At 41.2% G+C, this 22,361-nt stretch overlaps 2 protein-coding genes across 4 annotated transcripts; both read right to left on the reverse strand.

Annotated features, from left to right (window-relative positions):
* Positions 1-700: 700 nt before the first annotated feature.
* On the reverse strand, positions 701-2,665 carry TCEAL2 (transcription elongation factor A like 2). Its single transcript, XM_059910603.1, has 3 exons — positions 2,549-2,665; positions 1,940-2,011; positions 701-1,578 (listed from the first exon to the last, which is right to left on the reverse strand). The coding sequence occupies exon 3, from the start codon at positions 1,550-1,552 to the stop codon at positions 890-892; it is 663 nt and encodes a 220-aa protein (XP_059766586.1). The 5' UTR covers positions 1,553-1,578; positions 1,940-2,011; positions 2,549-2,665; the 3' UTR covers positions 701-889.
* Positions 2,666-16,005: 13,340 nt separating this feature from the next.
* On the reverse strand, positions 16,006-18,360 carry BEX5 (brain expressed X-linked 5). 3 transcript variants are annotated; one of them, XM_059910635.1, is made up of 3 exons: positions 18,229-18,360; positions 17,034-17,100; positions 16,006-16,601 (listed from the first exon to the last, which is right to left on the reverse strand). In XM_059910635.1, the coding sequence occupies exon 3, from the start codon at positions 16,570-16,572 to the stop codon at positions 16,234-16,236; it is 339 nt and encodes a 112-aa protein (XP_059766618.1). In that variant the 5' UTR covers positions 16,573-16,601; positions 17,034-17,100; positions 18,229-18,360; the 3' UTR covers positions 16,006-16,233. The 3 variants fall into 3 exon arrangements, with proteins under 3 accessions (XP_059766618.1, XP_059766617.1, XP_059766619.1); XM_059910634.1 differs by lacking the exon at positions 18,229-18,360 and adding an exon at positions 17,953-18,028; XM_059910636.1 differs by lacking the exon at positions 18,229-18,360 and adding an exon at positions 17,628-17,725.
* Positions 18,361-22,361: the final 4,001 nt, after the last annotated feature.

Here is a 22,361-nt window from a genome sequence, read left to right on the forward strand (position 1 = left end):
CAGCAGCAGTGAGGACCTTAAGAAGATGGAGGACTCATGAGAAGTGGCACAGTGCCCAGCAGACATGGCAATACCCAGGGGAGGGTTGTACCCACCTTTTGGCTTCCTGGAACTTATTCCTGGGCATAGGTGAGATGTACATCAACCCTCTTCCAAGTGTCTGATGGGGTCCTGGTCCTGCTAGTATAGGGGAAAAGGTAGAAGCCAGCCTAACACAGCTTACATACTCAGTACCTCATCTAATCCATTCCACAATCCTGTGAGGCAATTATTATCCCCATTTCACAGATGACAAGACTGCTCTTTATAGCAATTGATCTGTTATAACTGCCAAGTTGATTCCTCCAGATACAAGTCCAGAAGTAATGTGAGTTTTACATAACATTTTAAGTTCTGACAACAAGAATTTACAGTGTCTCCACTGCCTTCATAAACTCAGTAAACAGTTCTTTGTATTGCTTTTTATGTATTGCTTTCCTTTTTTATATTTTAGCATTTCTTTATAAGAAAAGTAATCTGTGTTCCTTACGAAAAATTAAACAGATGAGTAGAAAGAAAACAAAGAAAATAAATCACCCACAATCTCACAACTCATAAAACCACTGTTAACCTTTTAGTGAACAAAGTTTTCTATTTTTCCTGTGCATAGATGTACTATATAAAATTCTGTTCTTTTACAAAAGTGGACCGATTCTGTAGATGATATTATAAGCTGCTTTATTTTTCCAAGAATCATAATGCCTTTGTAATGCACATGGGTAAAAATCCCCTACTGACAGAGTACTCTAGTTGGATCAAAAGGTTGTTGATAACAAGAGTGATGCCTAAAGCATAGTATTAGCATAAGGTTAAATAAAGCACAAGGCCTTGCAAATGCCTGCCAGGGGCACTACACAAAAGGAATGTCTTCAAAGCCCCTTTGTGGGGCCCTGCAGCCACCCCTGAGTTCCCTTGGGCCCCTCGGGTGGAAGGGGTCCTGTAAACTTTTTTGCATCCACATAAACCCCCCCAATTTCTGTCTGGTTTTCTTCACCTCATCCTCCACCCTGGCCATCTCGTCAAATTCTCTTATCATCTCTTCATTGCTCAAATGCATATCGTGTATGGCCTCCTTGTATTCCTTGAGACACTGAGCCAGCCCCTTGTTGGTTTTTCTTTTGGCCTTCCTGGGTACATCATCCCCAGCTGGGCGCTTTCCTGCAGCCCTTGGTTCGCTGGCTGGCTTTTCTTCTTTTGGCTTTCCCTCGCTCACTGGCTTTCCCTCACTCTCTGGTTTTCCTTCTTTTGGTTTTCCCTCACTCACTGGCTTTCCTTGGCTCTCTGGATTTCCTTCTTTTGGCTTTGCCTCACTCTCTGGCTTTTCCTTACCCTTTAGTACTTCCTCATCTTCTGTCTTTCCCTTGAGATCTGTCCTTCCCTTGTTTTCTAACTTTTCCTTGTCTTCCACAGTACAAGCTACCCCCAGCTTTCCCGCATCCAGTGGCTGTTCTTTGTTTTCCATCTTGCCTTGGTTCTCAGGCTTTCCTTCATTTTCACTGCAGAGTTTTTCCATGTTGAGCGTCCCCTCCTTTTCCTGTCCTGGGGATGGGGCAGGGGGAAGAGAAGACAAAGAGGAAACAAGGAAGACTGAGGGCTTGGGGATGGAATGCAGGTCCGGATAGTAGCAGTCGCTTCTCGCCCCTTGTCAGGGGTCCCCGGACCTGGCCCGGCCCTCCTAGTGTGCCTTCTTCCCACCCTTTACCCCACCATTCCTCGTGCACACGTGAGCCAACCATTTCCCAGACAGACCCTGTCATTTTTCCCTACGCTTGCTCAGCATGGCAGAGTGTGTGTAAATGTGTTGGGAAGTGGGCAGTGGGGCCCCCAATTCTGCCCGGGCCGTGCCCTCCACACTCCCCACCCCTCTGGGTCCCTGTCCAGTGCCCTCTCCTTCACTGACCTGCAGGGATCTGGACAAATTTCTCCTCTTATTGTAGCCTAGCAGAATTCTGGGAAAAACAGCCTCACAGACCTGCAGACAGACAGAAGGGGCTGGGAGCTCCGAGGACGCAATCGGGGCCCTCCTCATCCACCGTTGCCTCCCCCACCTCCCCTGACCCCGCACCTCAGTCGCCATATCTTTTTGTCAGGCCTCAGGACCAGACCAGGATGCTTTACAAACTGTTTGGGTCGCTGGGACCCCTCCCCGGCAGGCAACCCGCCCCGCCCCCACCCCTTTACGCGGAGATCAGTATTTCCTCATAGGCTCAGAGTGTGAGAGGGGGGTTATTTGCAGAATTTGTCTACGTTTCACGGTCGCACTGCTCCCCCGCCCGGTCCCCCCGACCCCATTTCAGGCTAGAAAATGGCTGGAGGGCGCAGAGGAGGGGCGTCGAGGAGGCGGCGGGGCCAGTTGCAGGGTCCTCCCTCCCCACCTGCCCACGCCGCGCCCCGTGCCCCTCCTCACCCATCTCGGGACCCCTTCCCCTCTCCCCGCTGCTCCCGGATCCTAGTCCCATCCGCTTCCACCCCAACCCGGGCCGCCAGCTGCGCCCACCTTCACACTGACCTGCAGCGCCCGGACCGGGCCTGCGCCTCCTCTGGCTCGCCTAAGCCCGCTCGCCCCTCGCCCGCCGCCTGGGCAGCTCCGGGAGCTGGTTCCGCGCGGGCAACGCGAGCGGACGGCGCCGGGACCCGATTGCAGGGTGCCCGGCCAGTCACGTGAGCGCCACGTCACCGGAGCTCGGTCTCCCCCTGCACCCCGCCCGTCACCCCCATCCCAGAAGGACCGTACAGCTGAGGACTGTGGGGGGGCGGGGTGGTTGGAGAAGGAGGAGTTACCGACAGAGCAGGTCAGGGGAGGCTTCCTGACTGCAGGTGCTTTACCTGGCGCCTCTCAGGTCCTCGCTCAGCATCCCTCTGAGATGCCCATTATCCCCAGTTGTGACAGCTGATCACAGGGAGGGTACCCTACTTCTCCAAGAGCGCTCCACACGGAGCCCCACAGCCCGCTTTCAAGACCAGCTCCGCCTGACTCCAGAGCGCTGGTGGTGGTGTCCGCCAGGAAGCTGCGCTGCCTCCTTTAGTAGCAGCTATGTCCTGAGCCTCTGCTCTTCTCGGCCCACGTGTTCTCTCTTCCTGGCTGGTCTCTGTTCATTTCCCTCTAAACACAGATGATTCCCAAATCTACATATCCAGGTTATTCCCTCCCTTGAGTCTCAGACCTTCTTTGCCAACTGTCTATTGGACACCACCGCCTGAATGTCCCTGAGTGACCTCAAAATCCATAACCCCAAACTGATTTTACCAACTTCCTTCTCACCTTCTCTGTTCACTTCTCTCCACACTGGAAACTTGCACTCCAACATTTAACCTATTCTCATCTAGAGAGAATGTCAGACAGCTAAAATGTTAAAAAAGAAAAAAGGATGCATTAAAACATTTAAAATTATGGACCACAGATGAACAGATTCATCAAAATCCTTGGTTCACAGCTTACTCTTATCATTGACCCGTGTTGACCCTCTTTCCTTTCCTTCCATCCCTTCCCTTCCCTTTCCTCTTTCACACTTGTGAAACCACGACCCAACTCAAAAACTAGAAAATTGATAATATTATAGTTGCTACAGTGTAGTGCCATATATTTGGTTTTGATGATATGACTATACGGTGTCTTGGTTTGGATCTCTTTAAGTTTATCCTGATTGGAATTAATGAACTTCTTGGATGCACAGATTATTGTCTCTCTTCTAATTTGAGTAATTTTCATCCATTATTTGTTCAAAAATTCTTTCCGCCCCTTTCTATCTCTCTTCTGCTTCTTGGATTCCCATCGTGAATATGTTAGTATGCTTGATGGTGTCTCATGGGTCTCTTAGGTTTTGTTCATTTTTGTTCATTCTTTTCACTTTCTGCTGCTCAGACTGAAGGATCTCAATTGACCTGTCCTCAAGTTAGCTTATTCATTCTTCTCCCTGCTCAAACATGCTGTTGAACCCCTCTACTGAGCTCTTCATTGTAGTTATTGTACTTTTAAGCTCCAGAAGTTCTGTTTAGTTTCTTTTCATAGTTTCATTCTCTTTATATTCTATCTCTCTACTGATATTCTATATCTTCTGAGGCATTCTTCTCATTTCCTTTAGTCCATTGTCCAGGGTTTCCTCTAGCTCTTTGAGCATATTTAAGACAATTCATCTAAATCTTTGCCTAGTTAGTCCAATACATGAACTTTCTCAGTCAGTTTCTAATAATTTTTTAAATTTCCTGTGAATGGAGCATACTTTCTCATTTCTTTATATACCTCATAATTTGTGTTGGAATCTGAGTGTTTTGAATATTAGCAAGTGTCAACTCTAGAAATCAGATTCCCCCACTTCACAGGATTTGTTGCTCTCTGTTGTGGGTTATTGTTTCCTTGTTTAGAGACTTTTAAAAAATACTTTTTTAAATTCTGCATTTTTGGTCATATTTGGCCACTGAAGTCTGTGTTTCATTAGCTCAGTGGTCAACTGGTGTTCGGACAGAGTTACTTTAAATGCCTACAGCCAACAAAAGAAAAAAGAAACTACTTTCCCAGTCTTTACAGATGAGCTCTGCGCTGGAGCACTTTTTAAATGCTTTACTTTCTGCTTGTGCAGAGCCTGAAGGCCAACTAAGGTGAATGCTTAGGGTCTTCTGTGGCCTTTTCTCAGCATGTGTTCAATCTCGGGCATGTACATAAGCTTCTTGATTCCCCAGTATATGTGAGTGTTTAAAAGTGCTTGTTTCGCCATGTATCTCTTTTCCCTAACGCTTCCTACCTAGGCTTCTCAGTCTGTCTCTTGCTTATCCCAAATGTTGTTCCTTGCCCCAGGCTGCTGTGGCCAATACCTATGACTTTAAATACTTTTGGCAAATGCCACCCAGGAAGCTACTGTTCCAGCTCCAGTCCTGGGAATGCCCTCAGTCTACTGTGACAAAGGGAAATTTTGTGCTTGTCCTTGAGGCCGCCACCAGACAGATCAAGATCAAACACAATTCTATGAGAATAGGATCCAAATTCCTCCTCCTGTCACTAGCAATCTTAACCAGGATAGTGGGCTGCCATCCACAAACTACTGCCAATTTGGGGCATGGATGATGGTAAACAGGCAGTTTAAAATTTCTTGCCACAAAGCAGGAGCTTCTTTCTGCACCAAATTTCCCCCAGTTGTAATTTTTTTGACTAGATTCCAGAGTTCTGCAAAAGTTGATTCTGATAGTTTTTACCAGTTTATTAATTGCTTTTGGGGGCCAGGGGATGAAGTCCTGGAGTTCCATACCCTGCCACTTTCAGTAATGTTACTTTTCTTTCTATTTCTATTTGTCAAGTTTGGTAGTTTGTGTCTTTATGTGAATTTGTCCATTTCATCTATCTGGTCTTATTTGTTGTCATACAGTTGTTCATAGTATTATCCTATAATCCTTTTTAAACCCATAGAATTGAGAGTGATGTCCACTGTTTCATTCCTGATTTCGTTAATTTGAATCCTCATCCTTTTTCCCTTGGCAGTCTACTTATAGGTTTGTAGGTTTTTTAAAAAAAAATATTTTTAAAGAAGCTGCTTTTCGTTTTAATAATGTTCTCCATTGTTTTTCTATTCTCTATTTCATTTATATCCACTCTAATTGTCTGATTTCTTTGGGTTTAAGCTGCTTTTCTTTTTCTAGTGTTTTAAGGTAGAAATTTAAATGATTGATTTCAGATTTTCATCTCTCTTTATATAAGAATTTAAAGCTATAAATTTCCCTCTAAGCACTGTTTAACTACATCCCATATGTTTTGGTATGTTGTGTTTTTGTTTTTATTCATCTCAAAGTACTTTATAATTTCTCTTATGATTTCTTCTGATTAAATGGAGTTATACTGTTTAATTTCTATGTATTTGTAGCTTTTCCAGATTTCCTTATGTTGTTGATTACTAATTTAATTCCATTATGATCAGAGAATATTCTTTGTATGATTTCAATCCTTTTAAGTTTATATAGGATTTTATTATGGCCTAGTATATGATCTATCCAGGAGAATGCTCCATGGGTGCTTGACAAGAATGTATATTCTGATGTTGCTTGGAGTATTCTGTAGGTGTCTGTTATTCTAGTTGGTTTGTAGTTTTATTCAACTGTCCTATTTCTTTGTTGATATTCTTTCTACTTGTTACATCAAATTTTGATATTGTCTTTTTTAAGTCTGCAGTTGTTATCATCAAAGTGTCTGTTTTTTCCTTTTACTCTGTCAGTTTTTGCTTTAAGTATTTTGATGTTCATATATGTTCATTTTTTTATATTCCTTATGGATTGATCTTGTTATCATTATAAACACCTTTCTTGTTCTCCAGTAACATTTTTTGTATTAAAGTCTATTTTATCTGCTATTAAAAATAGCCACTCCTTTTTTGTTACCCTTTGCATGGTATATATTTTTCTGTCTTTTCACTTTCATTCTATTTCTTTCTTTGAACCTAAAATGTTTTTCTTCTAGATAGTGTATAATTGGATAATGATTTTTTTTCCCTTTCTGCTAAATTTTTCCCTTCGAATGGAGCATTTAATCAATTTGCATTTAATATAAACATGGATAAGGTAGGATTTATATCTGCCATTTTATTATCTGTTTTTATATGTCTTCTGCCTTTTTTGTTCCTCTGTTTCTCCACTATTGATTCTTTTTTAAAGATAGAAAAATATCTTTGTGCCATTTTAATTATCTTGATGCTTCTTTAACAATATTTAAAAAAATATTTTCTTAGTGGTTACCCTAGGGATTAAAATTAATATCTTAGATTAAAACAATCTACTTTTGTCAATTCTAACTTAATTTCAATGGTATAAAAATGTTTGTTCTGATATATCTGCATTCCCTCCTTCCTCCTTTGTGGTATTATTGTCATGGAAACCACATCTTTAGCCATCATAAGCCCATGAACACTGTTTTATAATTATCCTATTTAAATCAAATAGGAGAGGAAAGAGTTATAAACAAATATACATATACTGTCTATTAATTTTCTATTGCTGCTGTAACAAAGTACAACAAATTTACTGGCTTAAAACAACAGAAATTTATTCTCTTATAATTCTGGACTTCATAAATTTGAAATAATTTCATGGGGTTTAACCAAGGTATCAGCAGAGCTATACTGCCTCTGGAGGCTTTAGGAGAGGATCCATTTTCTTGCCTTTTTCCAGCTTCTAGGGCTGTATTCCTTGACTGTGTCCCCTTCCTCCATCGCCAAAGCCAGTAGCATAGCATCTTCAAATGTCTCCCAGCTTCCATCATCACATCACTTTTTTCCTCTTCTGCTTAAAATTTCCTTCTGTCTCTCTCTTATAAGAACCCTTGTGATTGCATTTAGGGTCCACCCAGATAATCCAAATAATCTCTGCATCTCAAGATCCTTAACTTAATCACAAATGTAAAGTCCCTTTTTGCCATATAGGGTAACATTCATAGGTTACAGAGTTTGGACATGCATATATTTTGGGAGGCCATTATTTGGCCTACCACTCTGTCTTTTATATTTACCTAGTTAGTTATCTTGCCAGTGCTCTTCATTTCTTCATGTGGACTCAAGTTACCATCTAGTGTCCTTTCATTTCAACCTGAAGGATTCTGTTTAGTATTTCTTATAGAACAGTACTAAATATTTTAAAATTCTCTCAGTATTTGTTATCTGGGAAAGTCTTAATTAATCCTTAATTTTAAAGGAGAGTTTTCTGGTTAAGGAATTTTGGTTGACAGTCATTTTGTTTCCACATTCTGAAAATGATGTGTCACTGTCTTCTGATCACCATGATTTCTGATTAGAAGTCAGTTATAGATTAGTGTTTTTCATCGTATTTGATCTTTGAATGTATTTTCCTGACATTTTCTCTTTCTCATCTCTTTTTGGTATTCTCATTATGTCTATGTTGGTATGCTTGATGGTGTCTCAAGGTTCTCTGTGTCTGTATACTTTTCTTCATTTTTTATTTATTTTTTGTTTCTCAGACTCAAAAATCTCTATTCGCCTATCTTCAATATCACTGACTGTTTCATCAGCCAGTCCACCAATGAGGTGCTCTAGTGAATTTCTCATTCCAGTTACTTTCTATTCAATGGGGGGAAAACTGCCTTTTCAACAAATAGTGCTGGGAAAACTGGATATCCACATGCAAATTAATGAAGTTGGACCCTTACTTTACACCGTTTATAAAAATTAACTCAAAATGGATCAACGATCTCAACATGAGAACTAAAACTTTGAACACCAAGGAAGAAAAAGGTGGGAAAAACTTCATGTCATTGAAAATGGCAATTATTTATTGAATATGGCACCCAAAGCACAAACAAAATAGTTAGATAATTGGTGCTGTTGACCTAAAACAATAAAACAGCCAGTTTTTAACTTTTTAAATATTTATTTATTTATTTTTTAGGTTGCACCGGGTCTTAGTTGCAGCATGTGGGATCTTCATTGTGGCATGCGGGATCTTTAGTTGTGGTGTGTGGGCTTCTTACTTGTGGCATGTGAACTCTTAGTTGCAGCATGCATGCGGGATCTAGTTCCCTGACCAGGGATCGAACCTTTGGTCCCCTGCATTGGGATCATGGAGTCTTACCCACCGGACCACCAGAGAAGTCCCAAAACAGCCAGTTATTTTACCAACAGAATAGATTTATTCAGGAATAGCAAAGAATTGCAATTCGGGACATGTAAGCTATGGCAAACCACAGGCAAAGTCTGGAGAACAGAGGAGAGGAATACTCTTTAATAGAGTAGAAGGGGGAGTTGGGAGGAGCTGTTATATACAAAGAGTCCTTTGGAGGAAATTGAGAGTTCAAAGTGTAGTGGCTTTTCACTGGCTGAGCTGTGACAATCTCTCATTGGCTGAGCTGTACCAGGCAAGGAGATATTCTTCCTTCTTCCTGCTGGGTAGTAAAGTAGTAACCTTCTTCCTATTGGGGATGTAAAGTTACTTCTCTTTCTGTTGGGTCTGCAATTGACTTTGAGTGGTAGGGCATGAGAGCTTTCCGTTCTGGCTCCCTGAGTCCATTTTAAAAGAGGTTTTTGTTTATTAGTTTTCATATTTTCACACTTTTGATCAAAATTTTTCTCTGAAAGCATTACTGATCAAGAGTCAGGTCTTACTAGATTCAGTGGCCTTTTGTCCTTCAATGCCAGGAAGACCTTTCTGGGTGTCGTGTCCCATGTCAGAGGGAAAGTGAACATATTGGAAACCTATTGAGGTCACATTCGAATAACAAGGAGGGGTTAGAAGGAGATCTCTCAGGCATTTCCCATTTAAAGTATGTATCTTAGAACAGTGAATACAGCAATAGCACACTCAAAACTAAAAAAAATAAACAAGAGCTTTGAGAAGACACTGTGCAGGAATAAACATGAAGCAGTGGCTGATGAACTTTTCAGAAAAATAACAAAACTTCAAAGGACAGAGCATGGAACCAAAGAGGTTTATTCTCATGCCTTAAGATGTAATGGGATTTACCTTGCTAGGTTTTGACCTGCTTGGGACCCATCACCCCTTTCTTTCTTTCTTTTTTTTTTTTTTAATGGTGCTTCTTGCATGTGACGTTTCTTTTTTATTTATACATTTATTTATTTTATTTATTTATTTTTGGCTGTGTTGGGTCTTCGTTGCTGCACATGGGCTTTCTCTAGTTGCGCGAGCAGGGGCTACTCTTCATTGTGGTGCACGGGCTTCTCATTGCAGTGACTTCTCTTGTTGCAGAGCACAGGCTCTAGGCGCACGTGCTTCAGCAGTTGTGGCTCGTGGGCTCTAGAGCGCAGGCTCAGTAGTTGTGGCACACGGGCTTAGTTGCTCCGCGGCATGTGGGATCTTCCAGGACCAGGGATCGAACCCGTGTCCCCTGCATTTGCAGGTAGATTCTTAACCATTGTGCCACCAGGGAAGTCCCCCATCACCCCTTTCTAATCTCCTATTTCTCCCTTTGGAATGAGAATGTCTATCCTATACCTGTTCCACATTGTATTTTGGAAGCACATAAATTATTCAGTTTCACAGGTTCACAGATGGAGAGTAATCTTGCCTCAGGATGAATCACACCTAGAATCCCACCCATATCTCATTTAGATACTATTTAGATGAGATTTTGGGGACCAGGGGTGGAATACTATGGACTGAATGTTTGTGTCCTTCCCAAATTCATATATTGAAGCCCTAATCCCCAATATGATGGCATTTGGAGATGGGACCTTTGGGAGCTAATTAGATTTAGATGAGATCACAGAGGTGAAGCCTTTATGATGGGATCATTGTCCATATAAGAAGAGGAAGAGACCAGAGCTCTCTCTCTCTCCACCATGTAAGGATACAGCAAGAAATCAGCCATTTGCAAACCAGGAAGAGAGCTCTCACTAGACACTGAATCTGCCAAAACCTTGATCTTGGACATCCCAGCCTCCAGAGCCGTGAGAAATAAGTATTTATTGTTTAATTTACCCAGTCTATATTATTTTGTTATAGCAGCAGAACTAAGACAATTTGAATTAATCAAAATTAAATAATTTGTGCATCAAGGAACACTATCAAGAGAGTGAATAAGCAACACACAGGATTGGGAAATATTTGCAAATCATATATCTGATAAAGGGTTAATATCGAGACTATATAAAGGACTCATACAACTCAACAACAACAAAAAGAACCCAACTAATAATTGGACAAAGAACTTGAATAGGCATTTCTTCAAAGAAGATATATGAGTGGCCAAAGTATGTAAAAAGATGCTCAACATTAGAGAAATGTTAACCCAGACCACAGTGAGATATGACTTCACATCCATTAGGATGCTACTATAAAAAGAAACTCAGAAAATAATGTGTTGGTGAGGATATGGAGAAATTGGAACAGTTGTACACTGCTGGTGGAAATGTAAATTGGTGCAGCTATTGTGGGAAACTGTCATTTCCTTTAAAAAAATCCATATAATTACCATATATTCCAGCAATTCCACTTCTGGGTATATACTCAAAAAAGAATTGAGGGCAGAGGTTTAAACAGATATCTGTACTCCCATGTTCATAGCAGCATTATTCACAATAGTCAAAAGGGAGAAGCAACACAGTTGTTCATTGAGAAATGAATGGATAAATAATATGTGGTATATACATTCAATAGAACATGATTCAGCCTTAAAAAGGAATGAAATTCTGCTACATGCTATAATACGGGTGAAGCTGGAAAACATTATGCTAAGTTAAATAAGCCAGACACAAAAAGACAAATACTGTATGATTCCACTTATGTAAATTCCCTAGAATAGTCATATTCATATAGACAGAAAGTAGAATAGTGGTTACCAGGAGCTGTGGGGAAGGGAATAATGGAAAGTTATTGTTTAATGGGTACAGAGTTTCAGTTTGGAATGATGAAAAATTTCTGTAAATGAATAGTGGTGATGCTTCCACAAAAGTGTGAATGTACTTTAATGCCCTTGAATTGTACACTTATAAATGGTTAAAAGGTAATTTTTATATTATGTATATTTTTCCACAATAAAAAATCTAGAAAATTGGACCGTTTTAAAGAGAACAATAAAGTGGTATTTAGTACATTCACAGTGTTGTGCAACCACCATCTCTGTTTAGTTCCAAAGCATTTCCATCACCCCAAAGTAAAACTCCTTATTCACTAAGCAGTTTCCCTCCTTCACCCTCTCCCCCCAGTCCCTGGCAGCCATCAATCTGTGTTATAACTTGTATTGGTCTTCTTCTAGGTCTTCCATAACAAAATACACAGATTAGGTGACTTTAACAACAGAAATTTAATTTCTCACAGTTCTGGCGGTTGGAACTCCAAGATCAAGTTGTCAGCGGGTTTGCTTTCTCCAGATCTCATTATACCCTCATCTGGCCTTTTTCTCCTCCTCTTCTTACAAGCATACTAGGCATATTTGATTGTGGCCCCACCCTATATCCTCATTTAACCTTACTTACCTCCTTAAAGACCCCATCTCCAAATATAGCTACACTGGAGGTTAGAGATTTAACTTATGAATTTATGGGACACAGTTCAGTACCTAACATTTAACCCTCTGTCTCCCCAATATTCATGTCCTTCTCATATTAAAAAAAAAAACAAACAACTTCATCCAGTCCCAACAGGCCCCAAGCATTAACCCATTCTAGCATCAACTCCAAGTTCGGTCTCATCTAAATATCATTTAAATCATGTCTGGATGAGACTTGAGGTATAATTCATTCCTAGGCAAAACTCCTCTCCAGTTGTGAGCCTGTGAAATTAAGAAATTACATGTTTCCAAATTCAGTGGTGAAATAGGCATAAAATAGACATTCTTTTTCCAAAGGGAGAAATCATGAAGATTTCCCCCTATGTTTCCTTCTAAGAGTTTTACAGTTTCACCTCCTACATTAGGTTTCTGATCCATTTTGAAATAATTTTTGTATATGGTGTAATGTAAGGGTCCAACCTCATTCTTTTGCAGGTGGATATCCAGTTTTCCCAACACCATTTGTTGAAAAGACTGTCCTTTTCCCATTTTATGGTCTTGGCACCCTGTTGAAAATCATCTGACCATATCTGTGCGAGCTTTTTTCTGGATGTTTATTCTATTTCATTGGCCTATATGTCTGTCTTTATGCCAGTACCACACTATTTTGATTATTGTAGCTTTGATAGGGGTTACATTGCAATGAACGGATTCTCCAGTAGAGCTTCCAGTGGGAGCCTGGCCCTGCCCAGACATTGATTTCTGACTCCCAGTCTCCAGAACTGTGAGAGGATAAATTTCTGTTGTGTGTTTTTTTTTAAACAGCAGCCACAGGAAACCAATACCAATGGTGAGTGGCAGGCTCAGTGGCGAATGAGTATTTATCCCTATTTTCACCTTACCACCTTTTCCCTGAGACAAGCAGATAAACTCCCCTTTGTTAATGGATAAACCCAAAATGGCTAGGACAGACTCTTACAAGCAAGTTTTTTTTTTAAATTATTAATTAATTAATTTTATTTTTGGCTGCATTGAGTTTTCGTTGCTGCACGTGGGCTTTCTCTAGTTATGGTGAGCGGGGGGCTACTCTTTGTTGCAGTGCACAGGCTCCTCATTGCGGTGCCTTCTCTTGTTGCAGAGCACGGGCTATAGGCACGTGGGCTTCAGTAGTTGTGGCACGCAGGCTCAGTAGTTGTGGCTCGCGGGCTCTAGAGCACAGGCTCAGTAGTTGTGGTGCATGGGCTTAGCTGCTCCGTGGCATGTGGGATCTTCCCGGACCAGAGCTCGAACCCATGTCCCCTGCATTGGCAGGTGGATTCTTAACCACTGTGCCAGCAGGGAAGTCCCTCAAGCAAGGTTTTAAATGTGCAAAAGGAATGTAATTTTTATTAATTTTATTGTTTATATTTTCCCCATATTGTAAAGAGAGTGAAAGGCATTACATGTTCAGTTCATCTTATTACGACATACAGACCCTCCCCTTGAACTTTTATTTATAGTCTTGCTTTACAGAATATTTAATATTTTTACATAATATATACCAATTGTTCCCCTTATAGTTTCATCTTTTCTTCTTTTTCTAATGTTCAGATAGGCAGGCCTTCTCTTCTCTGATCTTTTCCTTGGATTCAGATTAACATATATCTATATTTTCTTTTAGTTATTTTATTGGTTTGTCCTCAATATACTTGGGATAAAAATATGTGCATGGGTAATTCTCAAACTCCAGTGTGCATCAGAATTGCCTGGGAGCCTGTTAACAATGCAGTTACCTGGGCACCATTATCAAAGTGTGGTTCTTGGGTGTGGGGCTAAGATTCTGTATTTTAAACAAGCTCCACATGTGATTCTGAAGCATTTGATAGGCTAGCAAACTTCGAGGAGCACTGACATTACTATCTTAAAAGGATCTCATGTGTTGATTTTGGGGTGTAATTCCTCCTCTGTGATGTGTCTTTCACAAGAAAAACATTCTAGATAAATGAAATGACTTCCTTAGGCTCACACAGTCAATCAAGGATAGTGCAGAGAAAATAAACCAAAGATATTTTAGTGACAAATTATACCCAGTTGTTCTGAACTCTACATGTACATCAGAATCATTGTGGGTGCTTTTACAGTGTAATGATCCTTTGATCTCACTTCTAATGAGTCTGATTCAATAGGTTGGAATTGGGTCCTGAGCTCCACTTTAAAATCTGAGGTAATTCAAGCCTGCAGCCAAGGTTACAACCTATGCACTAAAGATAACAGCATAAAAATAAAACAGTTGTCTCTTTAAAAAGGGGATGGCCTAGTGGTAAAATAAAGTCTGATGTGTGTGTGTGTGTGTGTGTGTGTGTGTGTGTGTGTGTATAATGAGGAGGGGAGTGTCCAAACTTGAACTAAAGTTGGGGCCTCCACTTTAAATCCAGAGATGTCTGATGAACTTGTAGGATGCAGTGGGTGTGGAGTAAAACCTAGTTTCCTGAATTTTTAACCAGTTCACAGGTGATTCTGATGCAGCTGGTCTTTATAACACACGTTGATAAACACTGACATATATTAAAATTACAACGTCCATGCGTTGAAATTGATGTATAATGCTTTCTCCGTTGTGTTCCTTTTTCAATTGCAAGCTACAGTCTGCAGAGAAAAGAAGTCACTTGCTCACAAATGATCAGAGGCAAACCTGGGCCCAGCTTGCAGGACTTTCAACTCAGTTATAATTACCTGCAGTGCCGTACAACTTACCAGACCTTGTGCTAGGCACTGAGGGTACCAGGACAAATGAGACAATATATTTACTGTAAGAAGGGCAGTCTAGTTAGGGAGCAGTGATGACTGGGTGGTGGAACATGTCCTAAAACAAGGGTCCATCTCCCGGACCCCCAGTCTCAGCCTGTTTCACTGATCTGTGATTACAGGTTTATTGAGCAGAGCAAAAATCAAAGTAAAGGAAGAGGGAAACTGCTCTGGATCCATGTAGGTTGGTGTGAGTAGAGACTACCAGGGACTCCTGCGGTGAGGGTGGTGTGGACCAGAACAGTCTTGGGGACATAAAGCCACCCCCACAACACCTGTGTATGCAAAGAGTGAAACCTGTAGCAGTGTCTATGCAGAAAATGGACTCCCAAGAAGACTGGGCCATATTCATGGGAGGATAGAAGAGATAGTTGAATTCTGAGCACACTATCATGAGTGTCACTCAGATTTATCTTGGGGAAGGGGGGTGAGGACAAAAGTCTGAGAAAAACCGCAAAGGGCTGTTTGGATCCCTAAGCAGCACTGGGGAAGTACCCACCCGAATTAAGTATAACTCTAAAGCAGGAAGGGGCATTCTCCACATTTCTGAATGGACAAACCGGGGATTCAGACCACTGAGGGCTGCAAAAAAATCAGTGGGTCTTTGTCACCTTTAAGACTCCAGCACATCAGCAGTGGTGGGGACCAGTGGAGGGAGGAAAACCTAGCAGAAGGGGAAGGAGTGCCTAGCAGTCATGACATTATCCAGGGAAAGGAGACACAGCAGCATAGGTGTAGAAAGGCGTCTCCTACCTGGCAGTCAATTGGACTTGCTGGTAGGCCTACTCCTTTGGTCCTTACCTAAATATGAAGGACACCTAGAGGGCTGGGCCTTGCATGTGTCGACTGAGCCAGCCACAGAGTTCGGTCATTACCTCATTTGATTCCCACGGTAGCTCTATAAAGCATGTACTATCTTCATTTTAGAGACGAATAGGCTGATTTTAAAGAAACATATCTGTAATAATTGCCAGGTTTGTGCTTCTAAATAAGAGATCCAGAGGTAATATAAGATTTATGTCTTTAAATTGTGCCTCAAGTATTTATTGTCTCCATTCCCTTTATAAGCTGATTGGTAAGTTATTTGCATCTTACATTTTTTTCTGACACATGTGTATTCATTTTGGAAAAATGAGGAAAAAACAGATAAAAAAATAAAGAAAAGAAGAAAAAGACGCATTCTGATGTGTGTATATATATATATATATATAAATAATATGCATGCTTTTAAATGAGATAGTATATCTACAGACTGCTTTCTAAACGGCTTTATTAGCTTTACAATATGTAATAGACATCTTTCCATGCAAGTTGATAAAATCTCCCCTGCTGACAGAAAAACTTACAGACTAAGTCAAAAGTGAAAATTAAATCTCTAATCAAAAAAATGACAGAACACGAAAGGTTCACAGTAAAGGGTACATCAAGAAAATGCAAGTTTGGGAAGCAGGGGGGTTTACGATTATTAACCTCAGCATTCAAGGCATAAGGCAAAATTCATCATGATGGTCGTGGTGAGGAGGATCTCCAATAAGAATGCGCAGACTGTACCTCAACTGAAGCTCCCTAATTTTCCTCCTTAGCTCTCTCATCTCCTCCATGAACCTTTCCATATCATCTGCATCTCCATCTAAGATGTCAATGTTATTGACAAGCCTATTGGGCATATCCTCTCTAAAATCCTGGGCAGGTGGAGCCCATTCCCCTCTAATGTTTCCTCCAGGTTCTTGGCCTTCACCACCTCCCAAAGGGTGGGCTTCTTCATTCTGCACTGGAACCTGCTCCTCTCCTTTGCTTTCCTTGGGGACATTTTCCATCTTGAGATTTTTTTTCCTGTTTCTTCTTCCTAGTAGATAAAAGGATTGAATGTTTTGTAACAACAGGATTCAGAGCTCTGTGAGCAAAGGTTTTCCCACCTGAGAGACTTCGTGTGCCCTCTAAGGGGTGCCCCAGATCTAGCCCTGCCCCAAAGCCCACGATTTTCCCTGAAAATCATTCCCAGGGCCACTCCTGGCACAAAAACGTAGGACAGGTAGTGGGCTGGACCGTCGCTGAAAAACCAGGTCTTAGCCTCCAGGGATCTTGATATGCCCTCCAGGGGCACCCCAGAGCTTGCCCCTTTACTCCCTTCTTCCCTCACCAGCCACAGGCCCACAGTTTCTAAAGACTCGGCCAGGTTTCTCCTGCACTAAGGGGGGCAGGGAGGGCTGGGAGTCCCCCAAATTCTGTTCTGATCCTTGATACCCCTACACCAAAGGGTCCCAGGCACCTCCCATACCTGCAGGAATCAGAAGCAGTCTTCCTCTCGTAGCCTTGAAATCTGCTGCACCAACGGACCTAAAGACCTGCAGACAGAAATTCGACAATGGCCAGGACTGATCACTCGATTAAAGGACCAGTATCGGGGGACACCAGCTCCGTTGTTGGTTTAGGACTCTGCTAGAAGTATGTTGCTGCCTTCTCTTTCTCCTCCATCCTGTCTCACAGCTTCTTTTCCCGCCCTGTGACGCGCTACCCTGCCTTCCAGAAGAAATCAAAGCTGATTATTTCCAAACCAGTTTCACCTCTTCTTTAGGCCCCTTATCTCCACTGTCTCGTCCTTCCCGTCATCTAATTACCATTTCTTGAACGCAAATGGACAACTTGTGGGGCGGGGGAGTCCGAAGAGCTTGCTGGGTGGCTACGTGGTTCACTTATAAAGAATTTCAATCTGGGTATCTGCCAGGACCTTTTGGGACCCCGTGGACTTTCTGGAGCTCACCCTCGGGCCACTGCCCACCATTTTATGCATCAAGATGGATGAAGGGCGAAGAGGTAACGTGGGCATTGCAAACCTGTCCCCGCTGCAGCGTCAGCGCTTTGTCAGGCTTACCCCAGGGTCCGCAGGCAGCGCCCACGCTTACACCGACCTGCAGGGACCAGAAACTGTTTCTCGTTCCCCGCCTATATCCCGAAGTCGGTAGCCCGCCCGATCGATTGCCTCCTCCACAGAAGGGACGTGCTTCCCAGACCTAATCCCTGTCCCTATCCTCTGCAGCAGCCGCCCCGGTCCCCGCCCCCTACCCCTCCCCGGAGTTCCCGCAGCCCACCATTTCCGGCTCCAAAATGGAAGGAGGGTGGAGAAGAAATACCGGGAACGGTGGCCTAGACCCGATGCAGAGTCCGCCATCCCCAACCCAGGGTCACCCGTTGCGCACCCCCTCCCGTCGCCCTGCAGGAATCAGGCCGTTTCCTCGCCGTCTCCTTTTCTGGTCCTTCCCGTCCAGGCGTCGCCCGATCGCCCACCTCCTAGGAGATACCAACTGGTACCCATTCTTAACCCTTGGCCCCTCTTGATCTCCTCCCACCAAGCCCTCCATTTCTTGCACCAAACGTGTGGACATCGGGGAAGGGATAGAGAGAATCCAGTCCTGGACCCGCTCTGGTCTTTGCCCTGAGGCCCCCGCTCCCCTCCCCAGTCAGCGCCCTCCAACCTGCCAAGAATCTGGGTCAGCTTCTACGACTTCCTCCTTCCTGGGTACAGGTTCGCCCGTCTTCAAGGCAATAGCGAGCCGGCAAACAGCCACAAGCGACTAAGGACTGCAACTGGGAGGAGAGACTAATCCAAGGGCGGGCTCTAGGTCTCGTAAGGGCTACGTCACTGTGAGCTCAGATCCCCAATTATGGTTCGTACCTGCGGTGCTGCAGAGGGTTGTGGGCGGGGCCACCTTTCTCCTCATTCCCACCTTCCCCCCACCAATACCACTGGGTACTGCCCATCCGTTATTTATTTATCTATTTATTTGTTTGTTTGTTTATCTATTTATTTATTTTCCTATTTAGCGTCCTCGACACCAAACGGGTCATAATATTTTGTCGTTTGTATTTGCCTTTGTCCTGATTTCTGCTGGAGCTTTTAAAGAATTGCGTCTTCCTCTTCTATAATATTAAATGCCCACTTCTTTCCCTTCCACTCACCAGCAAGTAAAGCCTAGAATTGACCCTATCAGTCTTGTTGGTTTTGTCCCAGGCTGGAACCGGGACGGGGGAGGGGGGTGCAAGGCTAGGGAGTCTGGAAAATAGGTAGGAGGTAACATTTCTTTTTTTTTAATGGTAAACTTACTGACACAGGATATTTAATATTTTATTTATTTATTTATTTTTATATTTATTTTTGGCTATGTTGAGTCTTCGTTTCTGTGCCAGGGCTTTAGTTGCGGCAAGCGGGGGCCACTCTTCATGGCGGTGCGCAGGTCTCTTCACTATGTGCGCGGGTCTCTTCACTATCGCGGCCTCTCTTGTTGTGGAGCACAGGCTCCAGACGCGCAGGCTCAGTAGTTGTGGCTCACGGGCCTAGTTGCTCCGCGGCATGTGGGATCTTCCCAGACCAGGGCTCGAACCCGTGTCCCCTGCATTAGCAGGCAGATTCTCAACCACTGTGCCACCAGGGAAGCCCCCAGAGGTAACATTTTTAAAAACACTTTCACTCTAATTATTTCCCTTTCTGTTTATTTACTTTTTGAAGGGGTGGGTGATTGTTTTTGTTCTGTTCCCCATCAGCATGCATTCATTTTTGGGTTGTTATAATTAGACAATACAATTATTTTCAGTTGAAAACCGATTCAAGTTGCAAAAACTTGGCAACATGTTTCTGCTGTTGAATCATCCTATAAATATAGACCCTCCAGACTGCACCCTCACCCCCTTTTAAGGACTTTGAAATATAAACCTATGCTGCTGGTTTCCCTTATGAAGGGCCTCTGTGCAGTCCTTTTATGAGATAAGGCAGTGAGTCTAATGGAGTCTTGATGGTGGATTTTCAGATTTTGAGAGCCTGTGACAAATTTATCATCTCCTCTAAATTGTATTTAAATTATATTAGTACAACTTCACTTTACAAAAAGACTCTAGCATAGCTTCTAAAATAGAGCAACACTGAGGTCTTCCAACAATTCAGAACAGTAATTTGGGAAAGTTATGCTGACAGGTAAAAAGTATTGTGAAGCTACAATATTAAAACAATATTATACCAGAATAAATATAGGACAAATGAAGCAGAAGAGAAAGCCAATTTTCAAACCCAAATATGGAGAAATATTAGTAATCTGATTGAAATATTTTGAATCAGTGGGGAAAGGTTAGTTTACTGAAGAAATGGTGCTGGGATAATTGGTTAACTATTGGGAAAAAACGAAGTGTGTTATTCCTGTTATACACTTAAATACAGACACTAAATATTTAGATAAAAAGACATAAATCATTGAAATAGTATATAAGAAATGTTATTTTGTATATAATTTTAGGATGAAAATGCTTTTTTAAAAATATAGCACCAGAGACAGACATAGCCAAAAGACAATTGGTCCAATCCTGCTGGGGACCCTCTAAGTCTAAGGAACCATGTACAATGCTCCTCAGAATTATCCCAATAAAAGATGGGAAACTGGAGCATTTATCCACAGATGTGGGTCCTTTATTGGTGGATGTTACCCTAGGAATGTTAAAATCTCTGGCACATCTAGGTTGTCCTAAGCCTGGGCTGAGCAAGCTCCCAAGGTGCCAGAAAAAGCCCTCAGTAAAATTTAGAAATAAGATAAAGTGGAAGGACAATATCGTTTTTATCCCTGCCTCAAGAATTATACTATTCACATTTTACTCTAAATCAGCCCAAATATTTACCTTCAAAATAAAGATAATACACACACATCCATTCCCATGTTTATGGATATTGGGCTGTCTGTAGTTTTCATTGTGAGACACAATGTTGATTGAACTTCTTTGTACGTAAATTTTTGATAATAATATGAAGGTATTAAATTCCTAGAATGGTCATTGCTGTACATGACTATGGATGCTTTTAACTGGCATAGAAATTGGCCTTGAAAAATATTGTCCCAATTTGGCACCTATAATGTATGAGCATTCCTGTTTGCTTATGTGTTCACCAACACTGGTTTATTATATTTTTTAATTTTTGTTTTATTTTATATTTTGTTTCATTTTGTCTTATTTCATTTATTCTTTAAAAAAGTGTTGTCATAGTCATCAGGTAATGTTTTCTAAACCTGCCAGATCACAGCAGACACCTGAGATTAAGATTCCCAGACTATTCTCTGAAGATTCTAGTTCAGTAGATGGGGGCCAGGCCTGAGAACTTGCATTTAGGTTTTTTACACAATTCTTAATATTAGGTAGGGTTGGGAATCCATGTCATAGGAAAAAAAACAAAATGAAACAAACCTAAAAGCTCCCATTGTTACCATTATGAAATAGCCTCAAAATTACAGAATGGTTTTGAAAATAGCACAAAGAACCCCCACGTGTCCTTCACTGTATTCCCCAGTTTTAACATTTTGCTACATTTGCGTTATCATTCTCTCTTCATGTAGAAGGACATATTATTTTCTGAACCATTTGAGTCAGCTGAAGATCGAATGGTCATTTAAAAATATTTACTTCAGTTCATTCCATATAAAATTTTCTTAAAGATGAGCCTATGTTTTGGTCTTTGGAGATTTCTTATATAAGATATATATATATATACACACATAAACTTGTATAAAGATAAATATTTTAGTGTATAATCTTACTAAATGTTCTCTACTCAGTATTATACATAATTTATTCATGCATCTATTTTAATGGAATAATGTACCATAAGCTGGTCTGCTACTTGCTTATTTATTTGCTTAAAAATATTTTCAGGTTAGTAACAATTTTATTACTCTCCCTGTTTTTAATGTCTCAAAACTGTTCAAATTATCATAATTTATTTAACCAATCCCCAATTGACTCATATGGGTATTATTTCCATATATTTACAGTAATCAATATTGTTTCAATAAATGTGTATATGCAGATTGCCCTCCAAAAAGATTGTTCACACCCTCACCAACACAGGTTGTAACCAATCATACTAATTTATGAAATATTGGAATCATATAAAACTAGATTGAGAGAATATAGCATACATCCATACTTTTATAATATATATAGTTTGAAAATATATATAATAAATACATACATGTGGATATATATAAACCCATACATAGTTATTTTATGTACTTTAAATGTGTGTGTATATATACATACACACATATATATGCATACATATATGTGTATATATACATACACACATATATATGCATACAAACGCAACCTACTTTTCTTACACAACCTACTTTTTCTTAGAAATCATGTTTTTGAGATTCATCTATGTTGATATATATATAGATGTAGGTACTTTATTTTTACAGCAGTATAGTATTCCGTTGTATAATTGTATTGTAATTCATTTTTTGTTCTCCTGTTGATGCACATTTAAATTTTTTCCCTATTTTTTTCTAATATAGCCATAGTTTCAGTGAACATCCTTGTGTATGGCTCCTTTGTACTTCTTCATTTGAACAGCAAAATTTTGTTTTTGTTGCATTTATTTGTTTTTAGTTTTTAGGGTTGTTGTTGTTGTTAAGCCTCATCTGCCAGGATTTTCCAAATCTGCCCCTTTTGGGATGTCATCCTAGATATGGAAATAACACCTAGATACACAGGTTCTTCCTCTGGAGGTTCTGACTTAGTAGGTCTCGGATGGGACATGAGAGTGTATTTTCCGAAGTACCCCAGGTAA

The sequence above is a fragment of the Balaenoptera ricei genome, chromosome X, assembly GCF_028023285.1.
Source record: "Balaenoptera ricei isolate mBalRic1 chromosome X, mBalRic1.hap2, whole genome shotgun sequence".
Taxonomy (NCBI): Eukaryota; Metazoa; Chordata; class Mammalia; order Artiodactyla; family Balaenopteridae; genus Balaenoptera; species Balaenoptera ricei.

What these genes read in the sequence shown, in the direction of transcription:
- TCEAL2 (XM_059910603.1), bottom strand. Translation starts at nt 1,552, where the DNA reads ATGGAAAAACTCTGCAGTGAAAATGAAGGAAAGCCTGAGAACCAAGGC.
- BEX5 (XM_059910635.1), bottom strand. Translation starts at nt 16,572, where the DNA reads ATGGAAAATGTCCCCAAGGAAAGCAAAGGAGAGGAGCAGGTTCCAGTG.